This window comes from Epinephelus lanceolatus, chromosome 4 (assembly GCF_041903045.1).
Source record: "Epinephelus lanceolatus isolate andai-2023 chromosome 4, ASM4190304v1, whole genome shotgun sequence".
Classification (NCBI taxonomy): domain Eukaryota; kingdom Metazoa; phylum Chordata; class Actinopteri; order Perciformes; family Serranidae; genus Epinephelus; species Epinephelus lanceolatus.
Window position 1 is genome coordinate 27,223,261 of NC_135737.1, and position 22,428 is coordinate 27,245,688.

The 22,428-nt window shown below is 41.0% G+C and overlaps 1 protein-coding gene across 1 annotated transcript in view; it reads left to right on the forward strand.

The window, feature by feature from the left end:
• Nucleotides 1-22,428, forward strand: part of rsrc1 (arginine/serine-rich coiled-coil 1) — a 136,047-nt gene that overhangs the window by 63,660 nt on the left and 49,959 nt on the right. The window contains exon 6 of the mRNA XM_033630699.2: nt 724-775. Within this exon, the coding sequence (XP_033486590.2) occupies nt 724-775 (52 nt within the window). The remainder of the gene's footprint in view (nt 1-723; nt 776-22,428) is intronic.

Sequence of the window (22,428 nt, forward strand, 5' to 3'; positions counted from 1 at the left end):
CACACACACACACACACACACACACACACTTACACACATACACACACACATGATGGGATGGGGAATATGTTGAGTCTTTGGCTGTGATCTTTGTAAAATGTGCTCTCTGTGCCCTCTTATCCAACTCTCCAAAGACTTGTTACAGCAGCTTTTGTTTTCTCTCTTCTCCCCTCACTCTCTCTCTTTGTCTCTAAATTTCTCTTCATCTTTTCCTCATTGATTCTCCCTGGTGAGTCAGAGATGTTGTTGCTTTCTGTTTTTCACCAGCAGGGTGTTTTTTTTATTTTTTTTATTTTTTTTTTAAACAGACGATTAGACTAGTAGATTGGTGAAGTTGTCCCTTGGTGCTCCACGAGGACAGTTTAAGGGAACATTCACTCTTAACAGTTGCAGTTAAAGATGATCATAGGTAAAATATATTACAGCCAAAGAGATGCAACAGTTTTAGAGCAAGATAACATCGATAAAGTTGTGTCAGTGTCAAGGCTGTCCTGTCGCTTTGCAGGGTGGTGTAGTTAACAAATAGATCATCCTTAAAACAGCCTTTGTGTTAATGAGTGTCTGTTCTGCTTAATGTGCCCTCGAGCAACACACCTGCTCAAAGCTCTTTTCTCTAGTCGTCTAAGAAGAATAAGAAGCTCTTTGTTAGTCAGTTAAAATATCACATTAATATTGTTGACTAATTTTTTGTTTGTTTTTTATTTTCCTGTTTCTCTTCTGCAGACTCCAGCGGAGCAGGCTAAAGTTCGAATGCACTTGGTCCTGCAAGCTGCTGGTAGGTGAATGATTTTTCTGTGTCTTTTCCCTCAATCTTTTTAGTGACAGTGTGGTTCAGTGCCGTCGTCTGACACCTGCCAGTTTTGGTCACTCAGGATGTTAACATGAAGACAGTGTGTGAGAATACTGTGTTGCGCAGCCTCAGTCGGTTGTCTGCCTGACTGCACTGAACCACTCAATGCACCTTAAACCTCATTCCACCGCTTTGCCTACACACAACTTCATCTGCTGTCATTCATAAACGTACCCCTGTGATGTTACCCAAGGGCTATGCAGTATAGTAAGTATGTATTTGAGGTAATATTCTTGGAGATAGAGTATATTTTATGCTGATTATTTTCTCCACTGGGCATAAGCCTGGAGGGGATCGTGTGTTTGGTCGTGTGTGCGTGCGCGTATGAGTGTGTGTATCTGTCTGTCCACAGCTAATCTTGCAAACTACTGGAGCAATCAGTGTAATATTCTGTGTGCACATGTATGACTGTTTGCTCAAAGATCTTTGGTCACTTTGGCGCTTCAGTATTGTTGAAAAAACAGTTTTATTGACTGTTCTCCGGAAATCGTCCCAGCTACAGACAAGAAGTCTTACCTAGTCTGTTGCAGGCCACAATTTGGTTTTTGTTGTGGCTCAAAAACTGACATTCATAGAAAAGTTTGGTCGTATTTTGAACTGGAGCATCCGCAGATTAATTCCATACCCAATATGTTATGATCTACTAAAGTTAGGCATATTACGAGATGAATAAGTCAACCATTTTTGTTATCTTCACTGCCATCTTGACTGTAAGGGACAGTTCACGGGTCGCAGCTCTCTGCGTTCCAGCTGCAATCCCATTCTTGTTCCATCTGCTGCACAGCTTTTTTGTGCTGTAGTTGAAAGACAAAATTAAGGCTCGTCAAAGTCCAGTTATGAATGACATGAATCAAAAATTTCTGGCTATGTTTTAGGTATTAAAAATACATTCATCTGTATAATTATACTGTATTAATAGTTCACATAAGGAGCTTGTTAGCAGAAAAACTCAATCTGCTCTGTGCAATGCGTCAAGCCTCTGTCAAAACTGTATTTTTATTAGCTTCTGGGACACTTTTGCGGCACATCTGCTGGAATTACAAGAATTATCTCGAGTGGCCTGTTGGAGATCATCATTCCACTGAGTGCTCTCTCCTAGTTTGGACATTTATTTACTTTTATGCATATAGGTGACAGAAAGTGTGTCCAGGTTTGTATTGTGTGTAGACATTGCATGCAAGTACAAGCGGCACCAGCAGAGTGACATGGCTTTAGACCTGAAGGTGCTGACTTTCATCTCGAGTCTGTCTGAGATCACCACTGACTCTGTCCATGAAACAGGACAAACCAGCATCTGTGTACTACACAGTGTACCCAATGTTTCTATGATAACTTTTGCACTCATCTGTTCGAATGTAAGAAAATAAAACCTTGTCAATGTAGTTAAAAATTACTTGGCCCTGGCACGCAAATTTTGCTACACTGAGCTGGAATTAAGCCACAGTCTCATGTATACACACTTCACTGTGGACCTGGACCAGTTTCGTACTTGTTTTCCCACACACAGACCCACAGCATCCCTCCCCATGCACATACACACACACCACCATCACCACCACAATCTCATACACACACACAAATACATACACACACCCGCCTGCTCCCTGCTCTGAGTGCTTCTGGGCCCATATTCACTGCAGCTTAATTTCAAACACTCCTCCCAGTACATAAGTCATAGATGTCACCATGCACACGGTGTATATATTCCAGTGTGTATTCGAGGGGTAGAGTTGCGAGCCAGATGTGACAGGCAGAGATTGACTGTGGAGAAAGATGTCTTCATGTTTACAGTCATGCGCACACACACACACATACACACGCACACGCACACACAGGCCTAGCACTTCAGAACAGGGCTCTAATTTCACCACAGGAAATATATGAAAGAACCAGGCATCTATACATCATCTATAAAGCACCCTGTAGCCGCACACTTACCTCACTTAGGACTTGTTCTGCCATACTGTGGGTCACAGAACATCACTGCAATCGCCTACTGAGATTTCACTGATGTGGGACTTTGTGAAGCATATTCAACATACTTCATCATACTCTGAATTGTCTCTACATAGTTTACATTTGGAAAATATTTGGGAGTGGGGGACAGTTTGGCTTCTGTTTTCAGACACCCCACACTCCTGCCCTGCCACCTCAAGGCTAATGTTGCACTAATGGTGGTGAAGCATCATAAAATTGAGCATGTGGCTTTGAGTGCAGTGGGCCAGACTGGTGCAGACACAGGCCCAGGGCCAGTCGTGGGACTATAGGAGAGGGTTTAATGCACTGGACATGTCTCTGGTTTTCCTCTCTTTCCTGGAGGCTTCCAGAAGAACAGGTTTATGGCTCAGTCAAAGACTGTCTTCACTAGAGAGTCCATTCTGGCCTGTATCAGGCCACGGGTGCCTGTGATCATAGCGGCCATAATGATACCACAGTAAAATACAAATAGACAACAGATTTTAATATGATAAAACAGTTTATATTTGGTGCTTGGACTGATTTTATCATTCTTTTTCTGCCAAGTTTTCTGCTGCCTTTCCTTTGTTTTGTGATTTACCATTGAGTGCCCTCGCTAATTTAAATCATGTTTTTATAATTAGAAATATTAGGGGTATCTTTTTTTTCCATCCAGTCCTCTGACCTTGCAGCTGCTAAGCCCCCAAGTCTTCTAAATTCATCCGTCTCACATCTCTTCTTATTTTCTCCATTCGCTTTTCCCTCGTCCCTCTCTGTCTATCTGTCCCTCTCGCTCCACGTCTTACTGTCTTTGTTCCAGTGTTGTTAGCGGACAGAGGGAGATAGGGATGGAAAGAGGGAGGGATAGAGGGCGAGAAGGAAGCAGCAGATGTTGGGAGGTTGTGTGAATGTTAATGTCCTGACGTAGCCGTGGAGCTTAAACCTCCTCCTCCTCCTTCCCTCCGTTCCTCTCTGAGCGCCCGCCAGGCTTTCTCTCTCGGGGTCTCCTGACATCCTTAAAGCCCGTGGCTCTCCTCTCCTCTCCTCTGCTTTCCTCCACCTCTTTCTCTCCCATCCCCTCCCTCCCATCCCCTCCCTCCTTTTGTCCGTCTATGGACTCTCTCTAGTCAGTAGAGAGCAGATCATCCCATGGCTAAAGCGGCTCAGGCCTTTGTGTTTGGGGGCTCTGTGGACCTGTAATGAGCCCCCTCGGCTGGCCCGCTGGCCTGCTTAGCGCTCACTGGGGGCTTTGAGAGTGCATGTGTGTGTCTGAGTGTGTGTGTGTGTGTGTGTGTGTGTGTGTGTGTTCATTCGTGGAGTGGGATGAGGAGGTGAGAGGAGGAGGGCAACACTGGCCCCCAATGAAAGAGCTGGATGGATATGTTTATGGGTCACTTCCTGCTTGGCCTACATATCAAACACACACACACACACACACACACACACACACACCATATTTCCAAACTCAATTGCTAATTTCATCAGTATGTTAATTTTCACAATATCATCATTTGTAACTTAAATATTTTTTACATACATAAGATACGTAGATTTGAAATATAAAAAAATGTATCATGATCATCCATTCTGAAAAAAACTGACAATCAAAGGGTCGTTACTTTTAGAAAATCACAGTATACAGACATTATTTCAAGACTTATCCCAGCCTGCACTGAGCACATTGCAGGGAAACCTCCTGCACAGGTCGAGGAAGTTCAGTTGGATATACACAGTTGGACAGTGTCTACAGTATAAAGGTTACGTCATATGTTTGATTCATCGGTTATCTGCTCTCTGCATACATCACAATACACATGTGCTGCAGCAGTCCTCCTACTTTCAGAACCAAAGCACTGACAAAAGAAAAAACTTTTATTCATTCATAGGTACTTTTCAAGCACACGCACACACACACACACACACACACACACACAGGACACCCTTACATATGTATTATACTCTTTTCTTTTCAGCTACTTGCTAGGTTCTCGTCTCTTTTCAGAGCGGTGTCCATTTCCACTCAAATGAGCATAAGCACTGTGCACGGCAGCAGGCCTCTCCTTATCCACACGTCAATAGGGAGTGTTTGCAGAACACCCACTAAGGACCTGAGGGCCAAGGGTCATCAAAACCTCCGTCTTCTCCCCATTTGAACCTTTGACAGCAGCAAAACAAACAATCCTTAAGATCTCATCAGAGGCTTGAACTTGGCAGGGGCTCACTGGTCTGAATTAACTTCCTCTATTGGTTTGTCTAAGTTTGACACCTGGCTGGAGTTGGGAGGGAGAAAGTTTATTATTTTTTGATTTAATAATGTTGAAAAACTTAACAGCATCGACTACTGCAATTCCCAGTGGTATCTTTTAGTGCTAAATGTATAAAGTAGAGTTCAAAAGAAGTTCTTGTGATGCTGCGGAGAATACCCGCCCCATAAATGAGGGAGTTTATTGGATTAAATAAGTCTCTTTATCTACAGTGGATAAATATGATTCAGAAATCTCCCTTAACATTTGAACAAGTGGTGCAATTCACAACTAGTGTTCAGCAGGATAAAGGCATTTGGATTAAAGCAGTTTGTGTGTGTTGTTTTAAAGCTTTCATGTTGTAAAATATAACTTTAATGTGTTTGTTTCTGTCAGCATCTTAAGCATATGTAAGCACCATTAGTGTCTTTAATAAAACCAAGAAGTTTGAATATTATGGTACAAAAAATATACATTATTTAGTTGTAACTCATTCCCTTGCACTGATTTCCCATTCAGCTTTAATTGGAACTGTAGTGAAAATTGCTGTATTTAACTAATAGGAAGCCTTGCGACCTCCATATACATTGAGTTACAGATAATACATTAATGCTGTGAAGGAAAAACTTCATATTTAGCATGATGAGAAAAACTAGGCACAGTTGTCAGAATTGAGTAGTTGCTGTGGTTACATACATGTGTACAGTATCATCAGCACCCAATGTTATGGTGCATTCAGTTTATGAGCATGTCTGTAGGAGTGTGTCTGTCTTGTTTGTGTTTCCAAGTTTTTCTGTCTGTTTATATCTGCGCTCTGATCGAGTAACAGACATAAAGAAGATGGGGGGGGGACCAGCCGAGCTTGCGGCATCATAATTCTTCCACAGTAAATACAGGGTATTAGGCTTCTCTGTCACAGCAGGGGTCCTGAAGAAACACAAACACACACACACACACACCCCCTTTCTCTCGAGCTCCCCGTTTCTTTTCTCCGTCTTCCTTGTGCTTCCAGAACCTGCTGTCCCTCCCACCGCCCCAGCCCACCCCCTTAGGCCCTGACAGATGTGTGCTGAACAGACCACATACATGGAGGGTGTCACCTTACCCCCTCTGGAACTAAAGGGCTAATGCGCCACATTTAGGAGGCTGCCGCCCTTTGTTCTGTCAGGATAAGAGGTGACGGGGATGGGGAGACTGAGACAAGACCCAGCTCTTTACATGGCCTAAGTCTCCTTCTTTATTTCCCTGGCCTCTCTGCATATATTTTTTCCTCTATAAACTCGTTTTCCTCCCTTCTCATTCTTCCAAATTTCTCTCCGCTACTTCTGTGCTTTCTTTGTCACCTCCCCAAGATTTAGCAGTCATCGCTGGTATGCAGCATAGGATTTGTAAGGCAGTGAATAACAGTTATCACACATTATCCATCTTCATCATAGCGCCATCACTCTGGGCGTAGCTCCACTTTTTGTGTGACATGACCAAGGTGATTGCCACAAACGCCAGTCAGGGGTGACCTTTATCTCAAGGGGGATTTCTCTGTAAAAACACAAGGGAATTTCCCGGTAATAACTCCTAACCACATGTTCTCTTTGCTAAAGGTGTTATTGTAACAACAACAGCAGTGTCCCACTTGACTTTGAGATGCTTGAACTAAAAATGACGGCTTTTGCTGTAATGAAAATGGGATGTTTTGAAGCCAAAAGATGGTAAACAACTTGATGATGGCTTTTGTTTTTTTAAGAATATGATTATTTTGTTGTGAGGTTCAGAAGTTGTTTTTTAATATACTGCTTTGTCTTACAATATTATCAGTGGTGAATTCAGATTTTTGGATGTAACCATAAAGGTTCAGTCAAAGATCAGAAGGAACAGAAAAAAACTGGCTGAGAATAAAACAGTTAATCATGACTCACGCAGTTTAATGAATAAAACAGCTGGGTCCATAGAGAAGATTTGCTAATGTTTACCCTGCAGCACTTTTTTAAATACCAGATTTAAAAGCTTCAACTTAACAAATCAGCAGAGATGCTTCCAGGTTAGCTGCGTTGGGGGGATTAAGTTCAATGCGTACATTTTGGTTTCCTTTTTGTTTTGTCAGTTGAACTTTTTTGTGCAGAATATTCAAGCATACAACAACAACAGAGTTTCCACCATATTTAAAGAAAAGAAATAATTACACAACAGCAGCAGAAATCCCCTCTGCATCTGTGTAGGAATGTGCCTCCTTAAGTCCTTTGGGAGGATAATGGCACAGGGATGTCCTGTAATTTAGTCTCCGTAACCATTGATCAGCTGAATTTATGTGCCATTACCTCACTGTTCCAGTCAACAGTCGTAATTATGTCTCGGAGAGAGACAGAGAGACAGAGAGAGGCCTCCAGTTACACAGGCCCCAAATACACGAAAAAGCTTTTATCAAACAGCCCCTGCCACTTCCTTAGTAGCAGATTGACACTGGTGGCAGGACGACTGACCTCCAGATGAGAGGGGTGGATGGATGGATGGATGGATAGATGGATGGATAGAAGGGTTTGTCAAGCTCAGTTAGGGAGCCATACCTCATAGCAAGAGCCCTGTGCCTCAAGCTGTTGCTCTGACCCTCTTAAAAGAAGTCTGTTTACGCTCTAAAAGGTGCATGTGAGTTTAAAGAAAGGACGTGTTTGAGATGCATCTCTGTGACCGTCTGCACTCACAACCAGATTTTATTTATTTCAGTGAGAAATAACCCTTCCAGTTCAAAGGTGTCTGTCAATGGCGGGGCGGACCGAGTGACCTAAGGACAGCATGGATCAGAGTTTTATGTACAATTGATTTTTGGTTTGTTTTATGGGTATAATAAACACAGGTCCTGCTGCACCCTGGCTTTTCTCTTTGCTATGGTAAGCTTGAGGTTGACATGCCTCTCATCCTCTCATTGTTTCCATCCTTCCATTGCTGAACTATTTACTGCTATTTTGCAAATCTGACACTAAGATTAGAGTTGAAACTACTAGTCGATTATAGTTCAACAGAAGATTTAAGGTCCAGTGTGTAGAGTTTAGGGGCATCTATTGGCAGAAATGATAAATAATAGTCACAACTATGTTTTCGTTTATAATCACCAAATAAAGAATCAATGTATTTTTGTTACCTTAAACCATTTCATCTACATACAGAGCAGGTCCTCTTTCACGTAGTCGGCCATGTTTTTCTATAGAAGCCCAGAATGAGCAAAGATAGGACAAGATAGGATAGGACCATTCGCATTTTCGCGTCAGCCGGCATAGTCCTCCTTCACGCTCCTTTCAGTTCTGCGATTTTACCACTAGATGCCACTAAATCCTACACACGGGACTTTTAATAGGCATTGATTTTGATAAGTGATCAGTGTTTGAGTCATTTAAAAAAAAATCTTGACCGAACTGCTTTGACCTTTTGAATTAATTGACAATGACGAAAAAGTGTGATACCCATTTTCAAACGCCTGGAAAACCCACTCAAAATAGACAAGGACTCCTTTTTTAAAAAAAAACTGGTGTCATCACGTTTGACTTCACGGACAGCGGCTTTGCAGCAGCTGTCGCTCAAAGGTAGAGCGGGTTGTCTACCAATCCACGGTGCGACCCCTGGCTCCTCCAGTCTGCTTGTCGAAGCATCCTTGAGCAAGATAGTGAACCCAAATTGCTTCTGATGGTCGTTCCATTGGTGTGTGAGTGTGTTAAAAAGTAGTAGCAGGTGGCACCTTGTATGGTAGCCTCGGCCACCAGTGTGTGAATGTGTGTGTGTGAATGGGTGAGTGTGACTCATTCTGTAAAAAGCGCTTTGAGTGGTCAAATGACTTGAAAGGTGCTATACAAGTGCAGGTCCACGTAGGCTGAAAAAGAGGGATAAGCACTAAAAACAACATGGAGGCCAATGAAAATGTTAAGATGACTATTTCTTATTTTTCTCTCTGTTACTTATTGAGTCTCTTTTAAAAACTTGTGGCATCATGTCAGTACATCATGCCACAAAAGGGGCAAAAATTGGTGTGTTCACCCAGGTCTCATGTTTCCATCACTGCTGTTTGGGGCTGGAGTCTATGAATACTAGTGACTACAGCATTTGTCCAGAGAATGAATGTCAATTGTTACCCACAAAAAAAAAAAAAAAAAAGGAAACAGATGTTAGTGGGTGATAGTGTTTTTTTCATCCAATGGGAAAGGGGTTTAGTTTTGACCCTAATTAGAATAAGTGAATCAATTAGAGTTGGAACGATTTGATGATTAATTGATAAGCAGGTCAGCAGGAAATTAATGGTCAGCTATACTGATAATCAACCAGTAATGTTTTAGGTCATATTTCAAGCAATAACGCCAAACACTATCTTGTTCCAGCTTCTTACATGTGGGAATTATATCATTGTAGATTAAATATATTTAGGTTTTAGACTGTTGGTTGGACAAGGCGAGATATTCAAAAATGCCTGCTTGGGCAATTTTCACATTTCCTGACATTTCATAGCCCCAAGAGTGAATCAATTAGTTAAGAAAATAATCGATAGTAGCAGAACCTGATGTAAATTACTACATTGGATGCACGAGTAGGTGTTTTCTGTTTTTTTATTCAGTCCATTCTTTTCATATTTTGTTGTTGTCAGTTATCCTTATTTTTTTGAAGGTCTAGGGTGTAAAAAGTACTTGTCAAATTAGTGTACAACTTTCCTTGCCTTGCTTTAGTGAACAATATATACTGTACTAGAGAGAGCTACTTAGAGGAAATTCTCTGATTCTGTGTATGTGTGTGTGAGAAAGAGAGGGAGAGTGAGAGATTGAGAAGGCTTTGTTTTTCTTCTGTGGGCAGATTTCAAACAGCATCTGGTGAGCTCTTGAAAAAGACTGTTATGAGTATGTTCAAATCCAAACTGAATCATTTTTGCGCCCTCCTTCCTCCTCCCTCCTTTTTCTCTCCCTCTTGTTGTCAGTGTTTGGAGACACATGGTGATATCTTTCCCTCCTCCCGTCCTCTCCCTCTCTCTCCCTCTTCTCTCAACGTGTAGACATTTCCATAACAGAAAAAGAATATTTTTAATTTGCTGCTTTCCATAATTTTGCAACATATGGTATAAACGATTTTGATGCAAATGTATGTGCTAATTATTTGCAGACGAGCCTTAAACAGGCCAGCCATTGAAGTGGAATGAAAGCAAATTTGCAATCACCTTAAATTTTGCTAACCATTTACTGTTAAGTAAACTTTGCTAAGTAATTTAATTACCATGGACCGCTGGCAGGCGCTGGGGGCTTTTTGGGAGGGGGTGGAGAGGGAGGCTGAATGCAAGGAATGCAGAGTGAGAGAGATGAGAAGAAGGTAGTAAAGACAGTGCACACTGCTAACAACAGCACTCTCACCATGTGGCAGGTGTAAGGGTGTCGTTGCTTGGCCACCTTTGTAAGGGAAAGGTGAAGAAGAGATGCAACTCTTTTAACAAGTTGTTCTGTGACATGATCTTGGTTTTGAGGATTGGACGATCTCTTAAGTTTGTGTGTTTGTAAATGTTTCTTCAGGGGTTTAATGGATGTAGCTGTCTGATTGGCCCTGGAGGAGACATAAATGGATTACAGGAAATTGTAGACTTCTGGATTCCTGCCTTAGTGATCTGTGATAATTTGACTCTCTGACACACTACTTTTCATGTTTAGTCACTGGCTGCACAATAGTGCCAAAAATTAAATTGCATTTTGCCTAATAAGCCCTGTTTCTACCAAACACTTTCAGTATGGTACCCTTGGAACCAAAAGTAACCCTTCAGACATGGTACCTAGACCCTAGGTGTGCTGAGCGTTTCCACTGCAAACAGTACCCTTAAATGTGGCTGGGGTTGTTGTCACTCACTGCTCCGTCCAGCACTCACTGTATTTCCTCATTACCGGTGACACAGATGGAAGTCTGCACCTCATTTATCATCCACAGAACGGGGTTGCACGCCGACATTTTCAGAACAAAATAGAACAGGCTGCAGTGAGAGTCCTTCTCCATGAGATAATTAAAAATAGTTGGTTTGTGCATTTAGTCCTTCTCAGGCAAGCTCAGGGGTTTAATGTTGCTGGAGCCCACAGGAACAACGCTCCTCGACGCTTTTTGTTCTTTGAGTGAGGATGGGGATATATGCCATCCCGGATCGAAATTAATATATATAAAAGCTTGAAAATCCACTCATTACTTAAAGTGTATGTCATATAGAAATTGAAGTAATTCAGAATCAGAGTTCATAGTTGTCACAGTGAAATTTAAGGTGTGTTGATGGATTCACATCGTCAACTCAGGCATTGATTGACATTACAAGTTAATGTTCCACCTTAAAAATTGCCGGCAGTCGGCCCAGTGAATTAATTAATTTTTCTTCCGACTCCAGCTGCTGCAAGAGGCAGCAAAACATCCTTTCATTTTATAGTTACAGTTTACTAATAAAACTCTCCACAGTATGAACAATGATTACATGAGCCTCAAAACCAGCCACAACTCAGCCCTGAGCAGAGTGACCATCCTCTATTGACCAATCAACAGACTGCAGTGTTCACAGCTCCACCTTTTAGTACCAGATCTGTGTGCTAGGTACCCCAACAGAGGGGGGACCAAAACTGGGGACGGTACAGAACAGTTCCATTGGTACCATCCACAACTTCTCGCTGTGGAAACAGGAAAAAAAAGCATACTGAACTGAACTGTACCATACTGCACGGCTGCCCAAAATCATGTTCCCCTTGCAAGCATAATCCAGCCCTGAATAGTCCCCATGGTAAAAATGGTATTGGCAAATCTCTACACATTTCTGTAATCACACGCAATATACTGTTGTATCGCCCAACCCTATTGTTGATCATGATTGAAATTAGAGATTCTTTGTCTAAATTCAGAGGGACTTTGCAGTGCTTCTGCGGCTTCATGGCTCACAGGAACAGGGTCCTTCGTTTATCTATTTTGTCAAGGCTTTTTGAAAAGTATTCACCCGTTTTGAAGTTTTCATGTTCTGTATAACAACATTAAATCAAAGTAGATTTAATTTGACTTTGATATCAAAGTGAAAACAGAGTTTCACAAATTGATTGATCTCCTGTGTTAAATTTTCATTCAGGTGAGGTGAATTTGAAATTCCAAATCGCTCGTAGGTGTGAATGTGTTTCTCTATGTGCTGTGATAGATTTGTTTCTCTGCCTTTCACCCAGTGCATTCTGGGACAAGCCCCACCCCCCCATGACCCTGAATAAGAATCAGTAGGTATAGAAAATGGGTGGATGGATGTTGAGCGTTCCTGTTACAGATGGACAAGGATGGGTTGCTGCAGCAACCTTGGCCTTAGTACACTCATCACACTGGATTCTTCTGATGGCTCTTTAGGTGATTGAGTTGATTGGTTGTATTACTTTAAAGGGCAACAACAACTCCAAGGCTTGTTTGGTGTCACAGATGACTCTGTTCTCTGTTTGTCCCTAGTTGTTTTTTTGTGTGTTTTTTCATTACATCAAGCATTTTGACTGATAAAGTCCTAGTAAACTAATTAGTTTTTAGACTTTTTGTGTCACAGGTCCTTGGATGCACATATTTCACTGCATGATATTTTAATGTACAGCTCAGCTGTTGTGCTACATCCATACATGATTGAGTCACAGGGGATGGCAGATGAAGATGCAGACAAATGGGATTAATGATGTGGCCAAGACACTTGATTGCTTGCAGTGCTTTATGTGAAAAATGGAGGAATGCTTGATTTAGTAGTATGGTGCATGGAGGGGGAGTAGCTCAGAGGTAAGAGTGGGAAATTGCAAGGTTGGTGGTTCGATTCCTAGCATCTCCTAACAGCTTGATTAAGTGTCCTTGTGCAGGACACCAAATGAATGTGTAGGTGTGAGTGATATATAGATAATAGGAGTGTCACTGGTTAATCACCGTGAATATTTTTTACCAGTTATGCATGTCAGTCTAAAGGTTAACTAAGGTAGGAGATGGACAGCAGACTAGCTGCAGTAACGTGTAGAAACATAGTGCTTACTGCCCAGCCTCTGGTCTCTACTGCAAAGAAAGCCTTGGCTGCTCTGCACTGCGCATCAGCAGGATCTGATAGCAGCTAGCTACTGGCGCTAGTCATTCGGCAGTGCTGTGAAAACTTCCTTTGGGTCACCCCGGTGAGTAGGCTGCTCAATTTTGTGCAGCATTTTTAACTTCACTGTTAGCAATGTCAACACAGTGAGTGGTGCTAACATAATTGTGAATGAGTGGTGCTGCTAGCTAGCTTGCACCCGACCTGGGTGGTGCACAGTGCAGGGTGGCTGAGGCTAATGGTGGCTGACCAAAGGAGACCGGAGGGTAGGCAGTGGGCACTATGTTTCAGCATGTTAACGTGGCTAGCCGACTATTTGCCAGCAAACCCAACAGAAAATGAAATAAAAGGCAAGACATTTACATCACAAAAGATTAAAATTTTACCACCTGTAAATGGGTAGCGCTGTGAAATGCTCTGCTAAAACTCACTGAGTCCATTAAGTGCCAGACTAAAAGGAAAGACCTCATGTATTACACGTCAGTTTGCATTTTTTTTCTGAAAAGTTAACAGGTTAATTAGCGGTTAATGGGTGTCAGGCTATTGTAAAATTAACAAAAAACAACAACAACAAAAAAAAAAAACATGTCCCCAAAAATATGTGTTTTTACCACCAGTGGAGCTACAGCATGTCTGGGTGTATATTTTTGTATGTATTCAGTATATTAGACCTCAAGGATGCACACAGCATGTTGTGGTGACTAACACTGAATTTAAAGATAACTTTTGTTTGTTTACAAGAAAACCCCACAGGGCACCTTTAAAATGCTGATTGATTTTGACCACGCATGGGTCTAAAATAGTAAAAACAGATTGATCTGGTTCTCTAAACACAGCACACCGGATATAGAAAATACCCAGTCACATAATATAATCACTAACAAACACTAAGGAAAAAAACAATCACAATGATATATTGATATAATTAAAACAAAAATAAAGTTAAATCCTAACAGTCACAACCCAAAAAGACTTTTTTTCCTGTGATCATTCTAGAGCACCTTAAAGAAATATTTAGACATTTTGGGAAATATGTTTATTCTCTTTCTTGCTGAGAGTTAGATGAGAGGATTGATATTGCTCTCATCAGTGAGCCTGCTCTGTCCAAAGGCATCACAACCTGCTTCTAAACCCCTTTATTAACATGTTATATCTGTTTTTATAGTCTTTACGGAAAAGTAAGTGTAAAAAAATGGCAAGTTGTGTCATGTGCCAGACTATTTCTTGGCCAGGAGCAGGCGAAAATATTACAAGATGTCCAGCTATTGCTTTCAGGTTTCCTGGACATAAGGCGAAGCTTAAGAGGAAATGAATGTCACATTATGCAATTAGACATGGTTAATTTTACAGCCCTATTTAAGGCAGTGTCGGATGTTGTTATGGCTGAAAGTGAGCGGTGTGGAGGGAAAAAAAAGCAGATACTCCGTGCAGCTCTGTAGCCTGCCTGCTGAACTGCATCAACAAGCTGCAAACACACTGGTTGGCTTCTTGAAGCTTGTCATGATCAAAAAAGAAAAATCTGACTTTGCTGTCACTGTTTTCATCTTTATCAGCTTCTGTGTGTGTGTGTGTGTGTGTGTGTGTGTGTTTGTGGAGTATATGTGTGTTCTCATGTGTTACATTCAGTAGCTTTTATAACAAGCTCACCCACTGATTTCAATTAGAAATATAACAGTAACAGAAGTTTTCATGTACAGGGCTGTCTTTTGCTGTCATATATAACCAACTGTCATTTCAAAGGAGTCAATACTTCTCTCAAAGTTTTTTATTCTGTCTTTATTTTCCTCCTTTTTTCTCTCATCAATCTGGCCTCCTCTAGTAGTAAAGTTGAAACGGCTTCTTCTTCTTCTCTCCTTTCACACCAGCGAGGCTCCACAGACACACACAGGAAGGCGAGGGCTGGGTGGAATTGAAGTAATAAAAACCCCTTTGTTTTAGTTTGTATTGGACCATTCATCATCACTTTATTTAATACGCGGCTGTAATTGTGCCATCCCCAACCATCACTAATGGCTGTGTTCGTCTGTGTTTGCTTTGTTGATGGAAATGAATGAAATTAGGATAAACAACCGCAGAGTCGCGTGTAATCAAGCCCTGATTAATGTACCAGCGTTTCAGCGCCGTTTCTCATTCCACAACACCTGATATCTTTCCCATAAACAAATTGTGTTTGTCTAAATGAAGAAATTAAATGACGCATTTGATGAGTTTATGATTGACCCGGTCCGGCTCGTGGCTCATTATTCTCTGTCTGTTGAGGCCAAGAGGTATGTGACTAATGCTCTGTCACTTCCCACACAAGGATTTATCACCACCACTGATTAATGGCAGCCAAACAGCATTTTAATAATTTTATGATTGTGGTTTCTGGCAGTCGCAGAGAGAGATCGAGAGAGAGGGAGAGAAAGAAAGATAGAGGGTAGCGGGGGGGAGAAAGAGGGGGGCTGGGTGGGGAGCGTTTAGAAGGAGAGGGTCCAAAGAGAGAGAGAAAGCGACAGAAAGTGTTCATCCCAGATTAAATGTTTTATGCGATTGCAGGCTGAGCAGACGGAGGCATGATTATGCGCCGTATGAACATCCCAATGAATCTTCCTCTCGCACTTGAAAAGTATTTCATACACATGTTTAATGAATTTCTCCCCCCTCATTATTACATTTATTTTTTCCACTGGAAAGCAACAAATTGGCAACAGATCTGTGTAAAATACCTCAACAGTGAGCGATTGCTTCCCCCAGGGGGTGAAATGTGGAGGTGGATCAGGGAGAGGGGCTGCTGATTTACAGGTTTGGAAAAGGTAGGGGTTAAAACGATAGCGTGGCAGATGAAGATTATGATAAAGATGGTGGATTTTATGGCGCAGGCGAATATCTTACAGCAGATACCGATAAAATAATTTGGGATGACGAGAAATGGGAAAATTGTTGTGGGCATTAATGTTTAAGTCCTGACTCAAGACCAGTTTCATCATGTCAAGCTTCTTCTCAGACTACGTACAGGCCAAAAACTAAATTTGGCTGAACCCACTGGTTTGCTGTTTACTACATGGAGGTGACTGCTTTACAGAAATAAGATGGAACTATGACCTTTTTTCTGCATATGTTTCATTTTGCTGTATTGTATTTGTTTTATTTTAGATACTGATATTTTAATTAATTTAGTTTTTATTTAAACTTATTCCTGAACTGCTCCTTTGAAAGGAACATATCCTCAAACCTAAACAACAGATTAGTTTGTTTGCCAGTGGCTCCTGAATCTACGTATATGACTGTTGCAGAGCACCAGTGACAGGTGCATGTGGACATCATGAAACGGGCGCAGTTGCTGAGGTTTAGGCAACAAAAAAATTACTTCTTTATATTAAGGAAAGGATCATGGTTTGGGTTAAAATGTGTCTCGTAACTTAAGTTACATATATAATTTAACTTAACATTACATATGTGACGAAAGTTAAATGGGATGGGGGAAAGATTGTTACAGCATTGTATTTTGTGTGTCAATATCGGATTGATACACAGACCCCAAGTATTAATTGTTATTATTTTATATTGATATTACTTATTCCTTATATCCTTGTTTAAATGTTCAAATGTTCAAATACAAATTAAACTTTTGGTTGCCTACTAAATCGGTTGCTTTTTCAGTCCATTAGATACTTTCTGCCACATTATTATTAAAACTTTATCTTATTTGATATAACAGATGTTGAAAGGGTTTTCCATTGCTGACATAATGTACAGTTGACAAAAGGTGATATGTTATTGCAATAATCAGCATATCGTGAAACGATTAAAATCGCGTTAATATTGCATCATGACTAAAATACTGTGTTAACATTGTATCATGGGCCTTCTGGTGATTCCCAGCCCTAATTAAGGGGTTGAGTTAAGCATGTTATGTAAGTAAACCTACATAAATAAGTTGAATTAAGTCAACATTGACTTCTAATTTCGTACATGAATACCAGCAGCAAATTTTCGTTTTGGATAGCAAAGAAATGGCCTGCCCTACTATGCCTTACTCTGCCTCTGATTGACTTACTCGGACAGTCTTACCCAAACCTTAACCAATCTCATTCCTCTTGGATAAACCTAAACAATCCAACTAACAAAGGCAACGAGTACTAGTCAGTCAGAGGGAGAGTAGGGCAGGGCCATTCCTTTGCTATCTGAGGAAAAGCAAATTTGCATACCAGTCTCTTCCGTGAAAGTCCTGTGTTTGTTTGACCCATCCATCCACCCCAAACCTTCACCCTGCACGGACTTTGTTTCACTTTATACTACATCATCTTTATACTTCCTCCTTGGCTTCCATTATAATTATTACAGCTTCTAAAGGTCGCCACCTAAAAAACAGAATAATTATGGGTTGTAATATTGCACACACAACTTATAAGGCCTGTTCTTTGGGAAGACAATCTTTTCAAAAATATGCCAGCGTACTAACGCTAATGACCAGCTGATTTAGCAGCCAAATTGCATTACCTGCTGAGATAAGGAAATATATATTTATATGTAAATGCAAGTTAGAATCAAAAACCCTGTCTGCAGTACTTGGTTGCTGCTTGCACAAGCATTTATTAATACGGGTGCAGAAGTGAAGTGGCTGTGCTCTGCTGGTGATCTGCAGCTCTGTTTGTTTGATGAGATAGAGGAGAGAGGCTGTATGTGTAAGGAGAAATGACAAGATTGACAGGTGCAAGCGTGTGTAAGTTATGTGAAGGCGCTTTTCTTGAGTGCATTTGGCTCACAGTTTGTGGTATGTTCCTTCAAGAACGTCAGGGAATGGTCAAAGATAAATAAAACTAAATGTAATAACAGTAACAACGCAGTGATAAGTTCAGCAAGTTGTGTCTGTACATCACTACGAAGAGGTTAACGGACGGACAAAAGACTTGTTTACACACAAATGCTGTTTGTCAAAATGGCTGCACCTATCGATCATTTTCATTGTTGGTCAATGTGTCGATTATTTTTTTGATAAATTGATTAGTTGTTTGGTCTATAAAATGCTAGAAACTGGTGAAAGATGTTGATCACTGTCTTGTTTTGACTGCAACTGAAAGATATTCAGTTTACTGTGGAAGAGGAGGAAAGACACCAGAAAATATTCACTTTTAAGAAGCTGAAATCAGAGAATTTTTACTTTTTCCTTAAAAAATTACTCAAACCGATTAGTTGATTATCAAATTACTTGGCAATTCATTTAATTGTTGACAACTAATCTGTTTACTGGTTAATTCTGGGGATGTTTTGGTCTCCAGATTTTGCTGCGGAATGAGCGCTCTTGACTTTCATGCTACTCTTTGGTACAGGGAGCTGTGGACGTGATGCATTGGCTCAGAGGAGAAACTTTTCCACTGTAAGGCTCCGAGATAACATTATCTTCTACCTTCTCCTTAGTAGTGATTCATTTACAGCTTATAAATACCTAATATGACACAGTCTCTGGTTTTTGTGTAATATCTTGGCAAAAAATACTGATGTGCATTTCGGATCTGTCGATTGCACGGTTTTGACTATATTATGTGAATGCCGCTGTCACACTAAATGTCCCGCTAAGCTCTGTTCAGACTTTAAAACTTTGTGGAAAAAAAAATAAACAAGTCGTTGAATATTCATATTAAAAGGTCAACTCTGATTCGGCTGACATAATTCTGAGTAAGGCACAACCCTACATGTGGGTATGCATTTTGTGGCATGGCAGTGACCATTATGCAGAATTAAAAGATATGCTAACCCTCCTGATCTAGGACTGAAAAATCACTGACACACTTCTTCTCTGTCGTTGGCTCTATATATGAAATTGAAGTTTAATAGAAGCCAAACTGTCTTAAGAACTTGGCTGGAATAACTTATACTTATTATAAACATATTGCTTATTTTATATCTGGAATTAATTTGGTGTCAGCGTACTTCTAACAACCTGATTATTTACGCACTAGTTACATATTACGACCTTCCTGCATAAGATTGATGCATTAGCATGTGTTCATGCACGTGCTTACATGTGTGTGTATTCACATGGGGCTACATGCCAAGGCACATACTGTACTGACTCCAATGGGTTTGAGCAGCATGTGTTTTATCCCTGCCACACCAGCAACCTTTCAGAGTGAATGTTAGTTTGAATTAGATTAGTGTGGGTCATTTTTCCTCCTAACTCAGAGACACAGGAATAAATGCAGCACGGCTGATAAACATTTAGACACCTGTCTTCTCCAATCTCACGTTCCGGGCCTCAGGAACAGATGGAAGTCATGAGTTGTTTCAAACTTCTAATGGAGCCCTAATTTTGTACAGATTACACTGTTACCCTGCCCCAACACACACACACAGACACGAACATACACACACACACTCAGCTTATTATTTCTCTGTTCTCTCTCCTGTTACATGCTTCTGTCTCCCACTCTCTATCTCCTGCTTCCTTTCTCAGGCTTCCTCCACTCTGGGAGTCTTTAGACTTACAGTATAGATGAATCCAGGCTGTAGGCGGAAGTATACAAGCCGCAGTGACCGCAGTGGCATCTCACTGGTAAATGCAGACAACTCTGTGATATCTGTGAAGGATTTTACTTTCAAATGGCTTTTGACCAGAGAGAAATTCCTCAAGAACGTGATATATGATCAAAATGTAGTCAACAAATGCCATTAAGATAAAGGTTATAATCTAAAAACCTTAATCTTTTCAAGAAAATTGTATCAAGTTTTCAACATTCATGACAACTGTATGGGGGTGAATTTTTATATAACTCACCCATTTACATTTTTTAATGCATATAGTTATGCCTATTTAAGGGTGGGCTGCTTGAGTGACAGGCTGTCTGCAAGGCGTCGCTACAGTCTGAGAGTTAGATCGATCCCTTATCTTCCACACCTCCACCCTCTCGCCCAAATAGGATCACCTCTGGCTCCAAAAAACAAAGATGGTGACAGCCGAAATGCCCAACTCGAGGCGTTAGAACAGCAGTTCACAAACCAGTGGGTGACACCACATAACTGTGGCCCACTTTTACAATTTCATGTGTTTCAGATTTTTATTTTTCAAATTTTATTATGATAAAGAAGAGAAAAGAAAACATACATTGCAAATTTGTTGATTTATAATCATAAACTAATAAGTAATGTGGGCTAGCAGCTGTTGTGCAGGTTACACAGCAACCTCACATCCAGACTGTGGAGGTTGGACAAAAACTTTCGTCTTGTATTATGTCCAACGTCAGTGTCATAACCAATTTCACACTGGTGTTTTAGAGAATAAGTTCCCTGTCAACAGACTATCCCTTCGTCTTCAAAGCATGACGCATAAAACTCAGCAGGCAGATTCATCTCTATTGGCTGTGGCTCCATGAGGCCACTTCCTCCCAACACATACTGTATTCCTCATGCTTTTGTCCCCTGTTTTCTGATGTCTCTCTTCCCGTACACCGTCCCTTCATGTCTTTTCATTCAGTCTTGGCATTGCATGCGCTATCCACACTCAGACATAACAACTCAAACAGCCCTCCTCTGTGTGGCGCAGGGGGCTGATGACAGAGACATCCACCCACGCTCATTCAAAAGGGCGGCACTGCCACATTATTTACAGTAGGCCACACGCACACATACACACACACATTTACACCCAGACAAATTGTTCATTTGACCAAAATGCCACACCCAACACTTTCTTCCTCTCTCTCTCTCTCTCTCTCTCTCTCTCTCTCTCTCTCTCTCTCTCTCTCTCTCTCTCCGGCTGCATCCCTCAGCCCAAACCTAGTGTTTCCAGTAGAGGAGTGAAGAGAAACAAACAGTTAATTAATCCTCCATTGGCTCAGTCTTGCATATTTCAGCCTAATTAGTAAATCAGGCAATAAGGGGCCCCTGGGTACCCGTCTCCTCCCAACCAGGGCCCCGTCTCCCAGACCAGAACTCCAGCTGTGTGTTTAAGGAGAAATAAATATCAGAAAGTACATTGCCCCTCTTTCATCTCCTCGTGCTGAGAAGTTGGGAATTGCTGTGGGAGAATTAATGTTCATTTAATTTCCCTTCTTTCTTCTGGTCATATATTTGGATTCTTCAGGTATTTCTTGTCTCTCCATGTTTCCCTCACTCACTCTCCCTCCCTCGTATACACACACAGAACAGGGCCTTTTTCAGAGCTACTACATCTGCGGGACACATGTTCATTTAAGTGTACATGTGTGTGAGTGTCTGCGCACCATGAATTAGTGCGTGTCAGCTTAAAAGAAAGATGTCCGGGCCTGTATCTGCTGATGGCGAAAGTATGTTTTTCTGATGTTCTGAACATTATTTCTTGTTACCAAAGGCTAATCTGTCTCGCTCAGTTTGATTCATGTCCTTTTAGAGCCAGTGGACGAAGCCAAAGCCGATCCAGGCTACAGATTCCGGCGCAGAGATTGATGCGATCAGCTCTGTTCATACTCAGAATAAACCTGTCTTGATCTGCGGCTTTGCAGACACGTTTTCGCTATCTAGAGGCCAGATCCAGGCTCCACAAGTGGCCTCGCAGTAATAGTGACAGTCGCATACCTCAGCGGTCACAACGGTCATGGGTTGTCTGTTGAACTTTGGGCTGATCTGCTACAGAGTGGAGCTTTTAAAATGCCAAGAAGGGAGTTGATCTCTAATGTCAGTAAAAAATGGTCTTCCTTACAGCTGGATTGTTCATTTCATAACATATTTCTAAATGACCTTCATCATCATATGGCATTAGATTACTATAATCAGATCTTGAGTAGTTTTTCACTTACATTCAAGTTGTGCTGCCTGCACTTTTTCAGTCGCCTTCGGCAGGTATGAAAGCTGATATTTTGTTTTTCAGTTAACACTCAAAGCAGTCATTTATATCATCTCAGTACCTTGTACAATATAAGTAAATATCACAAAGTCTCCTGTCAAAATGAGTAAGTGGCCATTCAGACTGCAAACTGCTGTGTTTTTGGGGGCGTGTTTCTACAGGTACTGACGAGACAATGAAATACAGTTAAGCATGTCCTGGTTTTTGGTAGAGATCTAGTAAGCTTAGGCTAGATTAGATTGAACAGATTGATAAGTAGGGCAATTAACAATGATTTTCATAATCTGTACATTATTTTCTCAATTAATCAATTGTTTGTTTGGTCTGAAAAATGTCAAAAAATGAAAAACTGAATGACTTTCCCAAAGCCCCAAGATGACATCCTCAAGTATCTTGTTTTGGCTTCAACCTAAAGATATTCAGTCTCCTGTCATAGAGTAAAGTAACCAGAAAGTATTCACATTTAAGAAGCTGGAATTAGATATTTCCTTTAAAATTACTCCAACCGATTAGTCGTTTATTA